The sequence below is a fragment of the Rhynchophorus ferrugineus genome, unplaced genomic scaffold (genome assembly GCF_030347505.1).
Source record: "Rhynchophorus ferrugineus isolate W39M unplaced genomic scaffold, kcgeb_rfMv2 rfM3, whole genome shotgun sequence".
Classification (NCBI taxonomy): Eukaryota; Metazoa; Arthropoda; class Insecta; order Coleoptera; family Curculionidae; genus Rhynchophorus; species Rhynchophorus ferrugineus.
The window spans coordinates 56,344,464-56,364,828 of NW_027472582.1; the positions used below are offsets into that span (position 1 = coordinate 56,344,464).

The following is a 20,365-nucleotide window of genomic DNA, read 5'->3' on the forward strand; positions in this document are numbered from 1 at the left end:
TTGGCGCTACTGGCACCCCCTCGTGTTCAACATCTGGGATTATATTTCCGAGTATTTTGTAGGCCGTTATTCCACTATGTAAAATTAGAGGTCGCTACACTATGTATATTAAGGTACACTGTTATTATAATACATATTATAATTTAAGACTTGAGACAGTTATTAACATAAATTATGTATCAGTTAAGTTTTCTGTTTTTTTTTTTTGATAATATTCCATTTAAATATGAATTTACTTTGGTTTGAATGTTTACCAATTTTACACCGACTGAAAGTACTTTTAACACCTATATCCTAAAGAAAATAACTAACGTTCTTGGACTTCACCAGGGCCATTGACATCATGAAGTATCATGGTTTAATTTTCAATTAATTACAGTTTGGTACTCTTAGTAATCTTATAAACCTGAAACTTCCATATTTGGAAAACAGATTATTCCAAATAAAAGTAGGTACTTCTCTGTCGACTAGGAAGTTCAATTAGAGTACAGTTTAACAATGTTCCCCGTTCGTCTGTTTAATACTTATTTTGTTTAGTCACATGGCTGATATGTAAACATGAAAGCTTAAGCGGCAAAGTCTGCATTTTGAGTGGATGACGCTGCCTTCTTTCTACGATCCGGATCGTTCAAAATTCAAAATCAGCTAACTAAATCAAATCTTCCTTACTGAAACCTATTTAATGGTTGAAAAACCATTTCCTAACCAACCAACCCATTTCGAGGTTACAAAAAGTAACATACCTCGAACTTCATTTCGATCGCTATCTAAGGTGGTCAGATCAAATCTGGAAAGACACTGCGAAAGGTTACGGTGTATCAAGAATACTATGTAAATCAAGCAGACGAGAAGTCTCAATTCATTCCGTTTTTCTATATGGTTTATTTTAACTATACAGTTATAAAGAATAATTAGCCGACTAATATAAATAAAACTTCAACAAAATAAGATGGATCAGGATAGATCAATAGTATGCCAGAAAAAAAGTTTAGAAAAGCAAGAACCTGCAACAGTATATTGATTTGACCCATCTTTGGATACGACAGTAAAAGACCTATACAAGTTTCTATTGGCTAGGACTGCACATGCGCACTTGTTCTATCTAACCTGGCAGTTTTCAAAATTCGCGTCCTTTTCTACCATGCCTTCCGTACCACAGTCTTAGTTGTGGTCATAAAGCATTCTCTATGGTTGTGGTTAGATGTCATTTTTGTATTTACATTTTGTTGAGGTAATATAATTATTATATAGGCAAAATTAGCAGCAGATAATGAGAAAATAAGTATATAAGGTATCAATTATTAGTAAAATATTATCATTTTATAACACTATAATTTTGTAGATTGTTATGGAACAAAGGATATGGTCATTTTTAGGTTAATTTTATATTTATATTTTTTGTTGAGGTCAAATAATTATTTCATTCCCAAAATTAGCGGGAGTTAATGCGAAAATATTGGTATAAGGTATGAATTGTGAGTAAAATATTATCATTTTATAACACTAAATTTGTAGATTGTTATGGAACAAAGGATATGTTAAGTAATACGAAAACAGAACTTATTAGATTATTGCTGAAAGAAATATTATTATAGAAAAATGGGTGAAACTGGTGTAACAACAGATATAATTTTGCCACACATAATACAAATAGGTTAATAAAAAAAACACATTAATTCAGTTAGAAGTCTTAACGAAATGATCACTGTTGATTTAAAAATAAAAGAATGGAATGCAAATGGGAAAAATGTTGCATTCTTCTATAAACGAGAAGGTAATATTAATATACATTTATCTTATAATTGAGTTTTATGTGAGTATGGTTTTTGTTATAGGTGAAATGCATAGTATTCTAAAAAAAGAAGATTTTACTGTGAGTTTCATGAATAGAATAATGGAAGAAAAATTGAAATGCATTGGTATGTCTGTAGCAGTCCAGAATATACGCTAAAGAATACTCCGTGCAAGCATGTGAATTTGGTACAATTATTTTGCAGTGCTATAGGAGAGCAGTCAGTGATTAAATCGCAGGACAAAGAAGAAAATAGAATAATCTTGCAAGAAAAATATATATAGGGAGAAGCGGAAGAACCAACGACAGAAAATGGCTTGTACTTTTCAGTATAATTAGCACTTTGAAATCAATCGATCAACAATCACAAAGCAAAATACTTAAGAACATAGAGGTTATGCTTCAGAGATTTCAATAAAAATGTGATTTGAAAGGAAAACGAAAGATGTAAATACAGCAATACTTTTCAGCACCCAAACGTAAAAAAATAAATATGTTTTACTAAAGGTGCAATGTATTATATCAATGTTTTTCTTACTTTTAGCAGTAAATATCAGCCAGAAATATAAATGAATACTTAGGAAAGGTGAATAGGCCTACAGAGGACACCACCACAAAATACAAAAAAACCCGCCTGGATTTCTACTCATAGGTGGTGTGGAGAAGAGTTCAATGTAAATATAATAAAGAAGTATACAAACGAATAACCTGCTGTCTTTTTTGTTATGGTTTCTTTAATATATATTTTTTTTATAATATTTCGTCATTATTTATCTGCTCCGAGGAATTATATAAACCTAAAGAAATAACAAATCATAAAGCTTCAAATACTATGTTACCAATTTATTCAAACCACTTTCTATTAAATACACCTTATATTTACACTTTGCTGAAAATTCATAATACTTCGTTAGCTTCTAGCTTCGTTAAAGCTTTTTTCTTCTTTTGAAATATCTGCAAAATCAGAACGATATAAGTATAATAACAAATAGACAGAAAACGTATACAAACATGACCATATTTCATTCTTATCTTCACTATAATATTCAAATAAGTTCTGCTTCCATATTATTTAACATAAAAATATATCCTTTGTTCCATAACAATCTACAAAATTAGTGTTATAAAATGATATTTTACTAATAATTCATGCCTTATACACTTATTTTCGCATTATCGGCTGCTAATTTTGCCTATGAAATAATTATATTACCTTAAAAAAATGTAAATACAAAGTTAACCTAAAAATGACATTTAACCACAACTAACACTTTGGTTACATTAGAACAAGTGCGCATGTGCAGTCCTAGCCAATAGAGACTCTACTGTCGTCTCATCTTTGGGGTTCCCTATCACTGTCCTAATTCCAACTGACACGCCGAAAAAATCACAGATTATCTATTAATGTTATTCACTATTCAGAAAGTAATTTGTTTTAATTGAATATTTATTGTTGAAATTTTAACTTTATTTACAGTTTTCAATATAATAATATAATATTATAAATCATATTTTTTATAATATTAAATAATTCCGATAGAATAACAACTAAAAATCAGCTTAATGATTCCAATTATTATTGGATAAATAATCTGTAATGACGCTTAAATCATTAATTATGAATAATTTATATCAATAACGGTAATTTATTTTGACTAATCGAAATAATCATCAGTCAGAGAATATCAATATCCATTATTATACAATAGTATAATGGACCGACTGAGTACTGAAATTTAAAAAAAATGTGAGTATATATCAAGAAAAATAATAATAGGGATTTTTTATTTTTATTTTACTCACTGATTATTCGAAAGACAAAGATGCATATTTCTGTTAAATCAATGTAGAAATATTGAAGAAGTGCTAACGAAATATTATCACTATAATAATACTTATCTAAAAAAATCTTTCTTTATTAGGCGAACTTTAATTTATCAAGTCGGTTAGTTTATTTAATTAAATTTCAGACGTACTTTATGACCAATTTTTTATATCTTACATTATATATTCTTAGTACAATTTTAATTTACAAATTAATTTGTTACTACTGTTTTCTTGTACTTGCATCAATATACAAGTAACAGACCAATTGAAAAGTACCCGACCTGACACATAGATGGCGCTACTAGAATTAAATCCATATGATTTTTAGTTAGCCCTAACCCTCAGAAAATGTGTGTACAAATTTGACAGCTGTCGGATCATTAGTTTGTAAATTATAGCATTTTGAGTGAAGCAACTTTTGTTATAGTGAAAAAATGCAGTTGAAGCAAAAACTTGGCTTGATGCCGAGTTTCCGGACACTGCCCCAGGAAAATCAACCATCAATGATTGGTGTGCTAAGTTTAGACGTAGTGAAATGAGCACCGAAGACGGTGAATGCAGTGGACGCCCAAAAGAGGTTGTTACCGACGAAAACATTTAAAAAATCCACAAAATGATTTTGAATGATCGTAAATTGAAACTGAATGAAATAGCAGGCACTCTAAAGATATCAACTGAACGTGTATGTCATATCAATCACGAATATTTGGATACGAGAAAACTACTCTGTGCAAAGTGGGTGCCGGGCGAGCTCACTTTTGATCAAAAACAACAACGAGTTGATGATTCGGAGCAGTGTTTAAAGATGATCAAGCGTAATAAACCCGAGTTTTTGCATCGATATGTGACAATTGGTAAAACATGGCTCCAACGATTCACTCCGAAGTCCAATCGATAGTCATCCGAGTGGACTGCACACGATGAACCCGCTCCAAAGCGTGGGAAAACGCAACCGTCGGCAAGGTTATACTGTCTGTATTTTGGGATGCGCATGGAATAATTTTCATTGACTACCTTGAAAAGGGAAGGACCATCAACAGCGACTATTACATAGCGTTATTGGACCATTTGAAGCACGAAAAACGGCCGCATTTGAAGAAAAAGAAAGTGTTGCTTCACCAAGACAATGCACCATGTCAAAAACCCATGAATTGGGCTTCAAACTGCTTCATCAACCACCGTATGGTATTTTTTACACTTGTATCTGAATAAATTGGTAATCACTGGGGATCACTGGCCGTACGCGAACTGACTTCGACACGGATGATACGTCAGAATATTTATACAGTGTTATTTTTTGCATTCATACTAATGACATTTATTAAGCAAAAGTAGAAATCATTTACATGATTTTTTTATTGTCTCCAAAACTTTGGCAGCAAAACAAATAATGAAAAGTATACATTTTCACCAATTGCACAACTTTGTTCTGCACGCGTTACAAAACAATTTCGGTACCTATGATTATAGCAGAACTAAAGAATCAGCGCATTATCATGATTTTTTGAAGTTTACCGAGCATATTACATGCATGAATGTTATAAAAACACTGTCAATCCACTTTGCAACATTGCCTCCATATTTTCACACGTTCTGAATCATAATAAGAGCACAAAACAAGTTCCAAATTGTATTTAATGCAACGTCGTTATCTGACAGCGGTGTGCTGCTACCATGAGCGAACTCGAAAACTAAAATCAGTCTTGATACACGGATTGAAGATCTTTTTTCAACACATCAAGTAAAGTTAAGAATCGTTCTCATCTGCTCGGGTCCAAAAGTTGACCTCAATTAGTAAACTTCGTGTGTTAGCAAAAGAACTTGAAATTGATTAATGTCGATGAATAAATAACTTCACTATTTTTGTCTTATTTCCAAATTATTTCATGTTCATTCGCGATTCAATTAACGCTGTACTTACACTTACCACGTGCTTTCTGCAAATTTGCATAACGGTCTTCCACGTCACCTCATAGAGAAGCTTCGTCTGTGTTATGAACGTTTTTTCCTTGCACGAAACTAAACTGGCCATACAATGGTAAGCCTCCTCCTCTGAAAAAGAAAAGAAAACAAAATCAATTTCGTTAAAAGGGCATCAGTATATGACGATATCGCTTCAATAGGGCAAATAATAAAATAAAAGAGAAGGCGCGACAGAAATGAGTAAATGGAAAAAGGATATTCGCAAAATTACGACCCCGTTGTTTGCGTCGGCCGGGAACGATCCGACGTTTTGTCTATAGATAAAAGGGGAACAACTGCCAGAATGACTTATTCGTATTCAGAAAGAAGGGATGAATATAATAAATTTTGTCGTTCGGCGATGATCAAATATTCTCGTTTTGTGACTCAATTTTCGTTATATGCTAATATTTGTATTTTTTTCAGGAAGCAAATATATTAAGCACTTTTTGTTTGATATATTTTAAAGTCTCCTTTTTACCAACGGCCAGTAACCAACTTAGAGACCACTCCAGAAGACATCCGGTCTTACTCAGCTTGGATACGTGACTAGGTCATTCCTTGACGGATTTTCCACTGTTGCCTATAAAGACATTTACAATTGCAATCACAAACATAAAGTACATCCATGCCCCAGCAGGATTCAAACCTGCGACTATCGCAACAGTAGGAGTAAGTAATAATTTAATAAAATTCACAAATATCTTTAAGAAATAATTTGTCTGGATGCTTAAATTATGTACCTGATTCTATTCACTTGGACTCGCGTTGCATTTACCAGGTATTTTGGTAATTAATTTCTTTTTATTTTTACTAAATCAGGCTAACCTCTTAAGCAATTTATGGATGTCATTCCAAAAGGACGGTTTTGTTTGCGCTAAACAATTCATAGAGCCATTTTTGCACAAGCGCGTGTCCCATCGATGCAAAAAGGGGATTATCGGATGGAGCCAAATCTAGAGAGCATTGTGGGTAAGATAAAAAATTTCCCATCCAAGTGATTTTAATACGTCTTTGATTGGTTTTGCTGAAGACGAGTTATCATGCTGGAAAATCATCTTATCATATCTTGATAAAATATTTTTCTATCAAATATTCGGTGTAAATAACTTCCTTTTATGTCTTCAAACCAGCAATTCACTGACGATTTGTTAATTTTCTAATTGCATGTCATTCGATTTATGTGACACCCGTCTTCCTATCTCTTGAAACAGGTCAGAAATTGCGATTAGGTTGATATTCATCTTCCCTGCCAATTTCTTTAGTTTGCCTTGGATCTTCAACCAAAAAATCCCGTCTTCTCTCTATTAGGACGTTTCTTACCTTGAACATTTCACATATTCTTATAATCGCAACATGCCTAGGTCACTACATTTTCAAAATATTCAAAATCTATAATGCTGATATTTAGGCGAAGCCTAACTTTTGTAATTTTGAGGACACAGTATAGTAAAACAAAATGATACATGTACCAAATCATAATGTTTCATACTTATGACTAGTGAAACCTGTTTTGCCTGAAAAACAGGAAAGTAATTACAGACACTCCTGGTGTACAGGCGATAACTTGCAAATTATTCATTTTAGTCTTCTGGTATCATTCGTATTATTTGATAATATCATTACGTTAATGCTGCTAACATGACTACGTTTCCAGCTTTTGTTTCTCTAATATAGTGCATGGGGAAGAGAGCTTATTTTGCCAATACTTCTGTATAGCTCTAAGTCTTAGACACTGTCACAGCTTGATATCTGTAAACTTGAATCAAGATCACAGAGGGCTTTCTAAAAGAATAGAAAATTAACATTGTCAGAAGTCCTGCAGCAGTAAGAGCAGCGTATTGGTTAAGGAGTAGACATAGGAGTAGAGCTATGGTTTGATTATGGCAAGATAATTAAAGCTGTGTGGAAGGCATTAAGAAAAATCTTGAATTATTTGTAATGCCCATTATAAGCCATTATATATAAATAGAACACCATTCAATTGTACGCGTCTTCTTATATTAGTTAGACCTGTGGCCATTTTATTTCTGTGAGAGACAACCCTACCTTCAAATCGTTCGCCATCCTATTTGCACCAAATGTTTACACCAAATCATTCAATTTGGGACAAAAGAAATCGATTATGATCGTTCTGTAGCACTAAAATCCGTAATTTATTAAACCAATTTTCAAGTTTGTCGTATATGGAAAAACATAGCAGACAGTTGATATATGTAAAAGATCGATATCGCCTATAACTGGGAAACTACAAGAGATAATTAAATTTTGCGAACGACTACGTAATCAGCATGCCGAATAGTATGTGAGTTGCAACAAAATCCGTAATTCATAAGATCAATTTTCAATTTTGTCTAATATGGAAAAACAGAGTAGACAATTTCAATATATTTAAAAATATATAGTTATAGATATATGTCAAATTAAGTATGGCATACGGGCTTGCAGGTTAAACTAAAGAAACTTCTCCCTCATCCGGACTATCAGTTACTAAAATCGTATCTCACTGATAGACATTTTATTGTAAATCAAGGCGATGAACATACCGAATTAAATCCCATATATTCAGGAGTTCCGCAAGGTAGTGTACTGGGTTCAGTACTGTTCTTCTGTATACGGCTAATCTGCCCACCACAAAAATAACTACTGTGGCAACATATGCAGACGATACAGCAATCTTAGCATCCCATGAAGATACAGTCACAGCATCAATAAACCTACAAACCCACGTGGAGCGAATACAATTATGGTTGAAGACATGGCGCATTAAAGCCAATGAATCAAAATCCACGCATATAATGTTTACCCTGCGTAGAAGAACATGTCCACCAGTGAATATCAATCATCGTCAACTCCCCCAAGAAGAGCATGTTAAATATCTTGGTATGCACTTAGATCGATGCCTAATCTGGAAAAAGGACATATTCTCTAAACGGAAACAACTGGGACTAAAATTATATCAAATATATTGGCTCATTGGGCGCAAATCCAAGTTATCACTAGATAACAAGGTATTGCTGTATGAGTCTATACTCAAGCCAATTTGGACATATGGAATTCAACTATAGGGTACCGCTAGCAAATCTAATATATCCATCATTCAACGGTTCCAAAATAAGGTGTTGCGTGCCATTGTTGATGCTCCGCACTATATTTCAAATAAAGTGATACAACGCGATATTCCTATAGAACCTATAACGAGTGTAATTCAACGTGTTTGTGTGAAGTACTTCGAAAGAGTGTCAGTGCATCCCAATGTACTCGCTAATCAGCTAAATATGTGACGTGATAGTGAAGTGCGTAGACTAAAACGTTCAACACCACCTGATCTGATTACTGGACATATGTAGTCTTTAGAATAAGACTAATTAATTAAGATAATATTTTATACTGAAGATTGCTTAATGAAGTGATTTTCTACATGTACATATATAATATAGACATAAGAAATACTTATTGCCAATAGGGCAGATTGTGGACTCACGAAGATTAACAAAAAAAAGAAAATATATGTAAAATTGACTGAATTAATATTAGTTATAAATATTCCTCCATAATTGGTGTTAATTAAAAATGCAAATGAATAAATTAAATAAGTGTTTAAGCCAAAAATCATTTAACGGAAGGAGATATACTATACATATTCTAAGAAAACGACTACGTCTCACAATACAAACAGAATGGCGTAAACCGCACGTGATTTTTCAAGAACGAATATTAAGCAATCAATTGGAGCAGTGAAAGTTAGTCAGTCGTCCTGGGACCGCCCGAATTCGTAAAAGATTTCGTTTGAGCAATCTCACTTCATTCATCGTCGAAATGCTGTCCGAATGATTTGCAAATTTTTATTAACTTGTTTTGATTTTACATACATACCCTTTCGCGTTCGTATCGACGGACAGGATCCATAATGTATTCATTAAATGCGACAGACTAACGTCTGAAAGATGTTTAATATTATGCCATGGGAGTTACATAGTAATTATTTAGACAGTATGACATTTATTTGATTTTAAATCGTACGTAAATAAAACGTGTTTTATGGCTTAATAATTTTGGCGACATGCACATATTCATATATTAATTTTAAACATAAATTTCTGTTTAAATATTATATATTAACATCTTCATATAAATGTTTGGATTGGGCAAAAGTTCATGACGTTTTTTAAAGTATTTATTTTTTTTATAATTTTTTTTTTATAAATATTTTCTAACAGTTTATTTAACTCAATATGTATTATTATCTATATTTTCGCCGCTTTTTATGTAGAGTCATTGCTATGCAACTTCCATGGTGTCTGGTTGAAAAACTGAATTAATTTCTTTTTAAAAGTTTTTGACTCTACTTATAGAAATATATCTAACGGTTCACTATCCCTTGCCCGATCTTTGGCTTGAATAATTTCATTATGATTTTCTGTAAAGGGGTTACTAGAGCATACTCTCTTATTAAAATTATCAGAACAAAAGTGAGATAACCACGCAGTAGAATTGCATGACACTTATTTTCGCAAGCCTATGCGGCGTTCTTTCCTTTAAAAAAGTAAATCAACACTGATTAAATCAACTTCAACGTTAATACATTCAAAGTAACGATCGAAATGTCGCCTTTTTAATGAGCTACCAGATTTCGCATCAATCCTAAGTTATTTGCAATTGACACTAGCTATATTAGCGAAAATACGTCAAATATTTTCCCGAATCCAATATTATATTTTTGTCTGTTAATGATGCTTATTATTAAAGTCGTTTCTTTCACTATTTTCATCATTTACAAAAACATGAAGCATGTAGTTTACCATTGTTATGTGTACAAATATGAGTACATCCTTTTTAGTTAAAGAAATATTTGGTTTTCTATACAATTTAACATAAAATAAGTTCCTTTATAGAAATACATTCCATGTATAAACAACATAATACAGTGTTGAGTCACCATTTGCAATGTTTGAAAAGTTTGTAATGGAATGTTGTCTTATTTTAAAGAAATCGCCAAATGCTTCAATGATGTTGGAGATGGAAATCTATTCCTTGCTCTCTGCTTCCTGACAGCTCCCGGTTCAATTATGTATAGAGACCGCTGCGACCCTTTAGGCTACCACGCATTCACCTACAGTAACTTCAAAAGTTGGCACCGCTGGTGGATTGGTACCATGCGGTTCTCGGCTATAAAAGACCACCACGAGGGCATGTCGCTCTCTTTTCTTTTCTCTATCCCCTTGTAACCAGTACATATCCTGTCCATTCTCCCGTCGACCACATGTATCATTTAACATCGAAATAAACAAGTATTTCTTCAACTAGTGTTTTCAGTTCTCCTGTGCGGGTTCCTTCCGCAGAGTGGTAATGAGTGTTCAGACAAACAATCGCATCGACAGCTACACATTCCGACCGACCAGACGAACATTCTACATAGTCTACATGTGTATTCAAAGCAAGAATGAATCTTTTGACTGTATACATGGACGCATTATTATAATCATTGGAATAAGACAGTGGTTAGCAGTAATATGCTAGTCATAGTAATAACTTCGTCATTGAGGATGTCGAGATATTTATTTGCAGTAATCCAGTCAGTGATTTGAATGACCAGCTGAATATTATGTTATTGTACAGTCTTGACTATACCAAGCTGACAATTCGGATTATAGGCTTCTTTGGGGTTTGTACTTTGTAGGAAATAATGTTAACGATGATTTATCAGACGTATTGGAGGTAACTATTGGTTTCCATTATAAAGGGTTTAATCACAGACCTCCCATGAATGTTTGGTTGCGGAACTTGTTGGGGGCTTTGTGGAACTTTCGCTGCACTTTTTTGTTAAAACACTGTATTGTCTGGTCACAATCTTTTCTTTAATGTTCGGCGGTCTTTCTTAGTTAACTTTTGGGCTTCACCTACTATTCCCCTTCGTCGATGACGTTTTAACATAGTATGTGTATATTGCCAATACTGTGGATGCTATCACTCGCGAAATGTACGAAAAAGCTTAACCTTAATCGCCGCATAACAAAGCGTGTAATATACTGAAATACAGCTTACAAGAGTTCATATGGTCTATCTCTATATGTAACTTTGAGCGAATTTCTTCCAGTTATTATATCAAATGTTGATATATTCAATAAACCTGAAACTGGAAATAGTATCACGGAATACTGAATAATATGATGATTAGATATCTACTTTTCTAAATATCTTTACCAAGTTATGAAACACGAAGTCTGGCGTTTCTAAGCTATCTAGTCAGACGTTTCAAGCACCTTAATTGTCGTAAATACTATTCAATAGTAACATAGATTCAGCTGGTTTCAACACCTACAAATAGATTATACTAAATGGCAAATAACTTGAATATGATGAATAGAAGATTAGGTAATAACAATTGTTCTTTGCAAGAATTTAATTTTACACTTGCATTTAGCAAATAATTTAATAAATTCTTTTTTTTTCATTAATAAATAACTTTTTAAACCATCTTCATCTAGTAGAATATATAATAAAGTAGAATGACACTATTTAATGTGAAACTCAAAGTGATTCCCGTAACTTGACGAAGTTAGAAAGTATGCTTGAGAGATATTATATTAATATTAGTTACACGGGATGCTTATTGAGTGATACACTAGGTAGCACATATTAAATTTCAATAAGAATGATATATAAAATTATCGTTATATATCATTTAATATATAATATTTTAATATTTTGCTTTCAACTGGATATTGGTATCATTTGTTACAATACTTTGTTACAATATAATATATAGAAATACTTGCTGAACTAAAATATACGAAACAAAACTAATGTTAATTCAAAATAATGCTGGGCTGAATAAATTTAGCGTAGGTAGATCGTTGTGCGGAGAGTGTAGTTAAGGTTTGTTAAAAATGTATATGTGTCTCAGCAGGATATATTAATAGCATAAGTAGCAAACATAGTTAGCTATTCGTTATTACTTTATGGATTCGGATAAACTGGCCTCAATAAAGACATTGCAGCGAGTTTAATTCGCTTTAATGTCAAAGTTAAAAAAAAAATGTAGTTTTTTAGATGGAACATCGTTGGCGGAAAATTCTTAAATATATTTGTATTAATTCATTTTTAATTTATATTAACCTTTTTTGCGGAACAATGACTAATATTACTCTACGGGTCGTCATTTATTTATATCTATTTGTCTATTTTATAATTTTATGTCTTGTATTATTACGTAGCCACTTACTTTTATGCATAGATCCTGAAAAGCTTACGAGGTTTGTTGAGTCAGTAATATGAAAATTATGACAGTTTGAGTTTATATAGTGTCCGTAATAACACCTAGTGCCTAACAAATTTACGTTAATAAAGACATTATGGTGACTAGTGGTTCCATAAAGGCATTAAATTCCCCTCTACCGAGCATCTGAATATGGAAAAGAAAATTTGTTGCAATGGCGTAAGTAATAATAATAGTAATAACTAAGTAATAATAATAACATAAGTAATAATTGTATTATTTTATTATTAGAAAGATTTGCTTTCAGTGATTTTGTTTTTCGAACAGGTAGTAACAACCTGAAAATCAGAACATAGATAGTATTGATGAATTAGAACTTACTATCTAAGTTATAGCTCTCTTAAATATGGTATTCAGATTTTCAAATATTAATTATATTTCAAATATTATTACACATATAATACATGAAGCTTACAAAATTAAAAAATATTGCTAGTCGATTGAGGGGAGTGAAAAAGAATCGAAGGTTTCCTGATTATTTCAGAAACAACTTATTCTAAAATTCTTACTTTTTTATTATAGCCGAATATCAAGAATTTTGATTAATTTCAAGCATATCTCTTAATAAATATGTTTTGACAGCACTAATGTTGAATTTAATGTGGTAAGGTCACAACTAATTAATTCGTTGGTAATTAATAATTACTGTGATGAGCAGAAATATCTAAAATGGTTCAATTAGCTAATAAATTAAATTATGTTTGTTAATGTCATATCCAAACAATAATTAAGTAAACATAACAGCAATTTTTTGTGTAGTGTTTTAAATTTTAACATACCAATCGGCTTAGCGAAAATTTTGCCACTCTTTTTGAAGACCTGACACCTGAAGACGTGCAATTTGGCACGGTTGAAGCTTATATCGAGGAAGAATTTTTTGGGCATAATATAAATTTTGTAATATGCGCTACAAATAAATATATTCCAGTAAAACAAGCAACCAGGAATAGCCGTCAGATCGGTGGTACAAAATATATAAAACAAATCCACCGGCTAGCCATGCGAGTTAAGAGTTTAGCTGGCCGACAGTAACGTACTGTGGGATCGAATATCGCTGGCCCTAAGATTTTTTTTCAAGTTCATAAAATAAAATAAAGGATAGTGTTGGTTAAAATTAAGTGTGAGTGATTTTTTTTTTATATTTGAGACGATATTAAAACGGAAAGTCAATTAGTTGAAACATTATTAAACGAATACTGTTTCATCAATGCATTTCTTAATAAAGCTGTAACCGAATATTGCAGGTAATATATAATTGGGTATCAAGAGAATATTGCAAAGAATATTAACAGTTATAAAATAGTTTCATGGAATTTTAGTTCCTCATTTGTTGGTGTGTTGTTAGTTTCCACGTTAGACATAAGACAAAATAGAAAGCAATAGATAAATGAAAGCCCTAGAAGGCACACTAAAGATGAACTATCTGTAAGGGCGAAATTGAAGAGTGAAATAAATAAGCAAAGAACAATGCAATTTAGGTAAAGAAATTATTAAAAGTATAATCAGCCTGGTGTATTTAGTGTTTTTGTAATATATATTTTACGTGAGAAATATATACAAAAGATATATGAATACATAAAGGAAGTAATGAAAATATCCAGGAGTTAAAATAAAACTAACTACATAATTTGCATAGATGGAACACATAGGACAAATAGAAGAAATTATGAATTAGCAGTACATTTGTAAACATTTTAAAGCATTAGTAAATGTTAAAAGTGTTAAGATATGTACATAAATATTGCATAAATTATTTTGATTAATTACTTTATAGACCTAAGTTTTGGAAAATCAATAGTTAATAATTTAATGATTGTAAATTCTCTGTTTTAATTACAAACATGTATTACTTCATTTATTTCCATATTTATGTTCATAACATAGAAGTAATGAAAGGTCATGTATACATATATGATGCTCTGAAGTTGTTATAGTTCTAAAAATGATTTTACTTATAATATTTTGTTATAATATTCAGTGGCATAGTAATTCACACTTATTAATACATTATTGATTATTGAAAGATAGGGGTTATTAAATTTAATTCAATGACATTTAAAAAATGTTAGTGAGTGTTAGTTTTTAAGATGGTTTGCATATATTTTAATATACAGATATACAGATATTTATTATTTTAATTAATGTTATGAATGAAATACGAAATATATGAAAAAACTGTAAAAACAAGTTTTAGTAAAATAACATTTTTAAAATAGTTATTTTACTCTATAATGAGAGAAACATGATTAATTTAACATAATGCATTGTGGTTGAATTTCTAATATGTACTTCACGTATCTCGAATTTATTATATTTGCGGTAAGTTAATGCGATTAGTTGTGATCAGTGATTAGCTTTAAATTACGAATGTATTCGAGAAAATAGCCAAGAACCCACCCTGAGTAAATCTCAGTAGGATCAGCAAGATAAAGGATAGATTGGCTATTTCGGATCAAGGAAATTAACTGATTTAAATTCACAGTATCGAGATCACAGTACAATCGCTGGAAGAGTAGGCTATTCAGGCGATAAAAATCTTATTAATACTATATTTTCTGTTAAAGATTAAATATCTTACTTCGTCACGTATATCATGACCATTACCTACAAATAAAAAAAAATGTTGACAAAGATTAACAAAATTATACCGAAATTTCATCTTAAATTAACGTGTCACTGCAATTTTACTGCAGTTACAATTAATTCAGAGCTGCTATAAAATAAATTATTTGCGGTAAATGCAAATAGCAAAATCGGTTAAAATAAACATAAAACGGTTGGTGTTTATATGACGGGTTTTATTCTATTTTCTCTTAATGGTAATTACATTGGGTAATTTTAATATGTTAAATTCCTTTTAAATTAATTTTATGCTCATAATATTAATTTTTGTATGTAGAAATTGTATTGGTAATGGTTTAATAATAACCCCGGCATTTATATGTAGTATAAATATTAAAAAATATAATTAATTTTCATTCTATTATGTTGTAAATAGTATTTTTATTACTAAAATTATTATTTTAATATCTATTTGAATAATTAATTTTTGTCGATTTTATTCCATATTTTTTTAATGAAACTTTTAATTATCATTGAGAAAAATATTTTTCAATAGTTAATATATAATTAGATTATTTCAGATCTATGCAATTCGCAAAGCATATTATAAAAATATATTTTATATTATGTTTTTTTTATTTTACATCAATTATGTTACGAATCACATTTAACATAATCAAATACAATATTTAAATAGGTAAATAATCTTATTATCAATTACTGAAAATTGTTTGAATGTTTTGTTTAATGATAAATGACAATGTGATGGGTTTTAATTAAAAAATGCTTTATTATATATTTATTTAGGAAAATATTTTCAAATAGAAAATCAAGAATTGATTTTTTATAGGTGAGCCAAGTCAATAATATTTGTTAGTGATGTGATGTAATATGTACATTGAACAATGAATAACATTGTATATTGAAGCAATACGAACCATTGTATACAATAATATTTATTGAACATCTGTCAAATATTATTTTAAAATAATACAATTTAGATAACTCAGAGGTCATATTGATGATTTTTAGGCCAAAAATTAACTGGATTTGTGTTATAACAATGCAATATATATTCATCTCATAGGTCATTAATTTGTCGCTTACTCATGTTACTTTTTGGCGTTGTTATTTATATTTAAATACCTTAATTTGTTCCATTTCCTAAGTATTGTTGCTATTTAAATATATTATATTGCACGTGTTGGAAATAGAATTAGCGGTTGGTGATAAAAGGTTATAAATCTGTGTAAAAATCCGTTATGGTATCACTTGATTACAACTTATTAAATGAACACTCTTAACAACGGATTAAAATGATCTATTTAACAGTACATCTATTCGGTTGCAGTAATTTTTAAACAATTCTAAGATCCATTCTGAAATACTTTCACTTAAAAGACTTGTAATACTTTATTAGTAAATACTATTTTCCACACACAATATTATTAATGGTTTTGTAAAAAGTTACCGAGATTTTAAGAGAAAAGTTACCGAGACCATTGGTCCAAATTGTGGGCGTCAACCACGTCACACCACATCTAATTTATGCAAATAACAAGCCCAAGCTGTTTGTTAATGAAGCCGTACTGATATAAATGGTTTGTTTACAAACATGGATACTACGAACAAATGATTCGTCTATCTATAACGGCGCGCTTGCAAAGCAGAACGGATAATTTATTGAACTTGTTGCACTTTGACATTGGTACAATTGTTCGGTATCGTTTCAGTTAGTGTCTTCATATAGCGAATTAGTAAGAGCCTATTTATAGTTATGTATCTGCAGATACTTGACCTTGAATATGTTGAATTAAAGAAGTACGGAAAACTAAAAAAAGAGTAACTTGCTTATGAAAATTAACAATTGCTTTTAAATAGCCAGCCATGCATTAGCTAGCTTAGTAGCGCAGCTGTCGAAGTAGCCTTCGATTACATTAATTACCAGGCTGGACAACATCGTATGATATCTCTTTTGGATGGTTTATAGCTTTGGTTACTCAGAAGTAAGTAGGTTAAGTACCGAGGACAGTCTGGATATAACCTGGTTGGTGTATATAATCATATCTAGTATCCATATTGATAACTATTATTTTTACTGATAGTCTGCAACTTAACAGAAGAAGCACTGGCTGTGTCTAAGTTGAGTTAAAAGTTGAAATAAAATCACTAATAGTCAATTTATTAATCGTATTATTATATATTAAAACACTAATTACAATTGCTGCAAGAAGTTTGAACAATGGGGATTTTTTCAGAATAGCACTTAAAAAATATTGTATCCTAAGAAAAATGATATAATAAGATTGGTGGGCGGTACATAATTGTTCCGGCGCTTGGGCCGGAAGATAAGGAAAGAAGGATACAAGATATTGTCCAACTGTGCATTGGTTCTCGCACCTTAAACGAATAACTGCATTTCGCGGATCTCACAATCTTGGAGAGAAATATGTATGTGAAAGACCTTAATCTTACAAGACTGTAATAATGTACAAGTCTCGAAACACTACAAAAGGATTGACAAAACAAGCGTTCGAAAGAACCAAACTTTAGTCTTGATATTATAATTTTAAAACAATATATATGAAAGAGCCAGTCTTAATTCCATTCATTATTGAGATTCTTCTAGAATTGCAAACAATATAAAAAAATAGAAAATTAAAGACCGTTAGTAACATTTCTAAAAAGAAACTCGACTTAGGAAGAACAAGTTATTAACCATATGTAAAATGTAATTCTAAAATCGGTAGAAAATATTTTGGTAAGAATTTTTATTGTATCCTGAATAGGATTTAACAATGTGTTTCTTTTTCAAATCAAAATAAATGTGGACAATTTGTAGAATTTTTTTAGGAATGTCTAATAAGTAAAATTTAGTAGATTTTTAACGATATCAGATCTATATAAAGAAATAGGATATACGTGTTTGAAAATAACCAAGTAATTCTTGAGAAAGGAGCTCAGATATTTTAATGTAATATTCCGGTTGAATCCTAGTTAATGGGTTTGATATAATGTTCATATATGTTCGTAATATTGTACCAGACATTGCGAAGGCGTCGTTAGCCTTTCGCAAGAGATACACAACAAACACATTTCATTTCTCTTTCTTCAATGATTAAGAAAAAATGGATTAATTTGATAATTTTTGCATATCACCAACAAAACTGAAAAGTACTGGAGCTGAAAAGAACATAGAGGTAGCTATTGATGAGAAAACGTTAACAAATAGTGCTTTATAACAGAGTAGCACCAAAACAGTGTATCTACGTCTAATTTTTAATTTGATGTATTACTAATAATATAGTATAAACTAAAATATTACTAAAATACTATATACTAAACTTAATATATACTAAAATATTGTACGTAAAATTAAATTTTACGAATCATATGATTTTTCTACAGTTTCAACTAAACTGAAAGGTGCTGAAGGTTGAAAGCACATCAAAGTAGCTATTGAAGACGAACTGAGAAAATAAAGAAAATATTAACGAAATTAAACTAAAATATTGAACTTAAATAATCAACGTTACTACATTTTTCAATTACTTAACATATACGTCTAGCCATAATCCAAATAACAATTCGACTAAAAATATTATACAAAGATTAATCAAAAAATTCGAAAATATATTATTATCTCTGATACGTTTGCGTACACAAAAATTATATATTAAGATTGATAGTAAGTTGACGAAGTTATGCTATATTTAAATGTAAGAATGTAAACAGAACGAAGAATGTCAAAACATTCTGTGCAGTGTTATTCGTCACAAGTCGAACGTAAAAAATAACCTTATATTTGATCTGGTTATAAATAGAGAGCAGTAAAATTATTAATTATCTGGATATTTCGCGGACGACTTATAAAAAATAGTCGGTGAATACCACATTGCTCTGACATTAATTACATTTAGAAAAATCGATGCCAAAACGAAAAAAAACTCGGTCTTCTCCAATTTCCCGGAAATTTCTATCGCCATTTAAGTAATGTTCAATATTTAATAATTGGTCGAATACCTTTGCAATCGAAACAACTCTATTCTTGTTACTAATGACTAAGGAAATGTTCTTTAAATGATTCTGAAAACGATTGTTAATCAATAAGTTGTATATAATAGAATGCAGGCCATAATAAAAGAAACTTTCATATAACATATATATTATCAGCTCTACTAGATTTAGTTGCAGATTAATAATGTTTGTAAAATAATTAGTATGAAAACAAATCTTTCTCAAAAATAATAAATTATAAATTTTTAATTATAACAAAAATTAATTTGCCGGCTTGGTTGGCGCAGTGGTTCGAATCTTACTGAAGCATGCTCGTAAATTTATTTTTGTTAATTGTTGTTTTAAGTGGCACGAATAATTATGCTAAAAAAACCTGACAAACCTGCAGAACTAGTCGAATCTTACAGGCCTATTTCGCGGCTACCTGCGATATCAAAACTATTTGAGAAACCAATATTTAAACGTGTAACACATTTTGTAATAATACCAGATTTCCAGTATGGTTTTCGAAATCACCACTCAACAATCGATCAGGTGCACAAAGTAACTGCGGTCAGTGAAAAGGCGTTTGAGGAAAAGAAATACTGCCCTGCAATATTCCTGGATGTCCCACAAGCTTTTTATCTGGTTTGGCATTTGGGAATAATCTGTAAGATGAGCAAATTGTTACCGCATAACTATTGTCAACTGGTGGAGTCAGGAAAATTTAGAGTCTCACACGAAATGCTGCTTTACACTGCTGACATCCCAACAATAAAAGAAACACTACTTGGAATCTTTGCTGACGACACAATTATTATGGCAAAGGACATATTTCTGCCCAAGGTAGTAGAAAAAGTACAAATGGCAGTCAATAAAATCTACAAATGGACTAAAGATTGGAAAATTCAACTTATTCCAAATTTGTTCATGTTAATTTTGCATTG

At 30.9% G+C, this 20,365-nt stretch overlaps 1 protein-coding gene across 10 annotated transcripts in view; it reads right to left on the reverse strand.

The window, feature by feature from the left end:
- The window catches only part of sky (GTPase-activating protein skywalker), a 207,937-nt gene that overhangs the window by 115,384 nt on the left and 72,188 nt on the right, over positions 1-20,365 (reverse strand). For 5 of the 10 annotated variants that reach the window (XM_076400870.1, XM_076400863.1, XM_076400868.1 and 2 more), the window contains exon 4: positions 5,547-5,671. In XM_076400870.1, coding sequence (XP_076256985.1) covers positions 5,547-5,671 — 125 coding nt within the window. Of the gene's footprint in view, positions 1-5,540; positions 5,672-20,365 lie in introns of all 10 variants that reach the window. The other 5 variants (XM_076400869.1, XM_076400860.1, XM_076400867.1 and 2 more) reach the window with 1 other exon arrangement.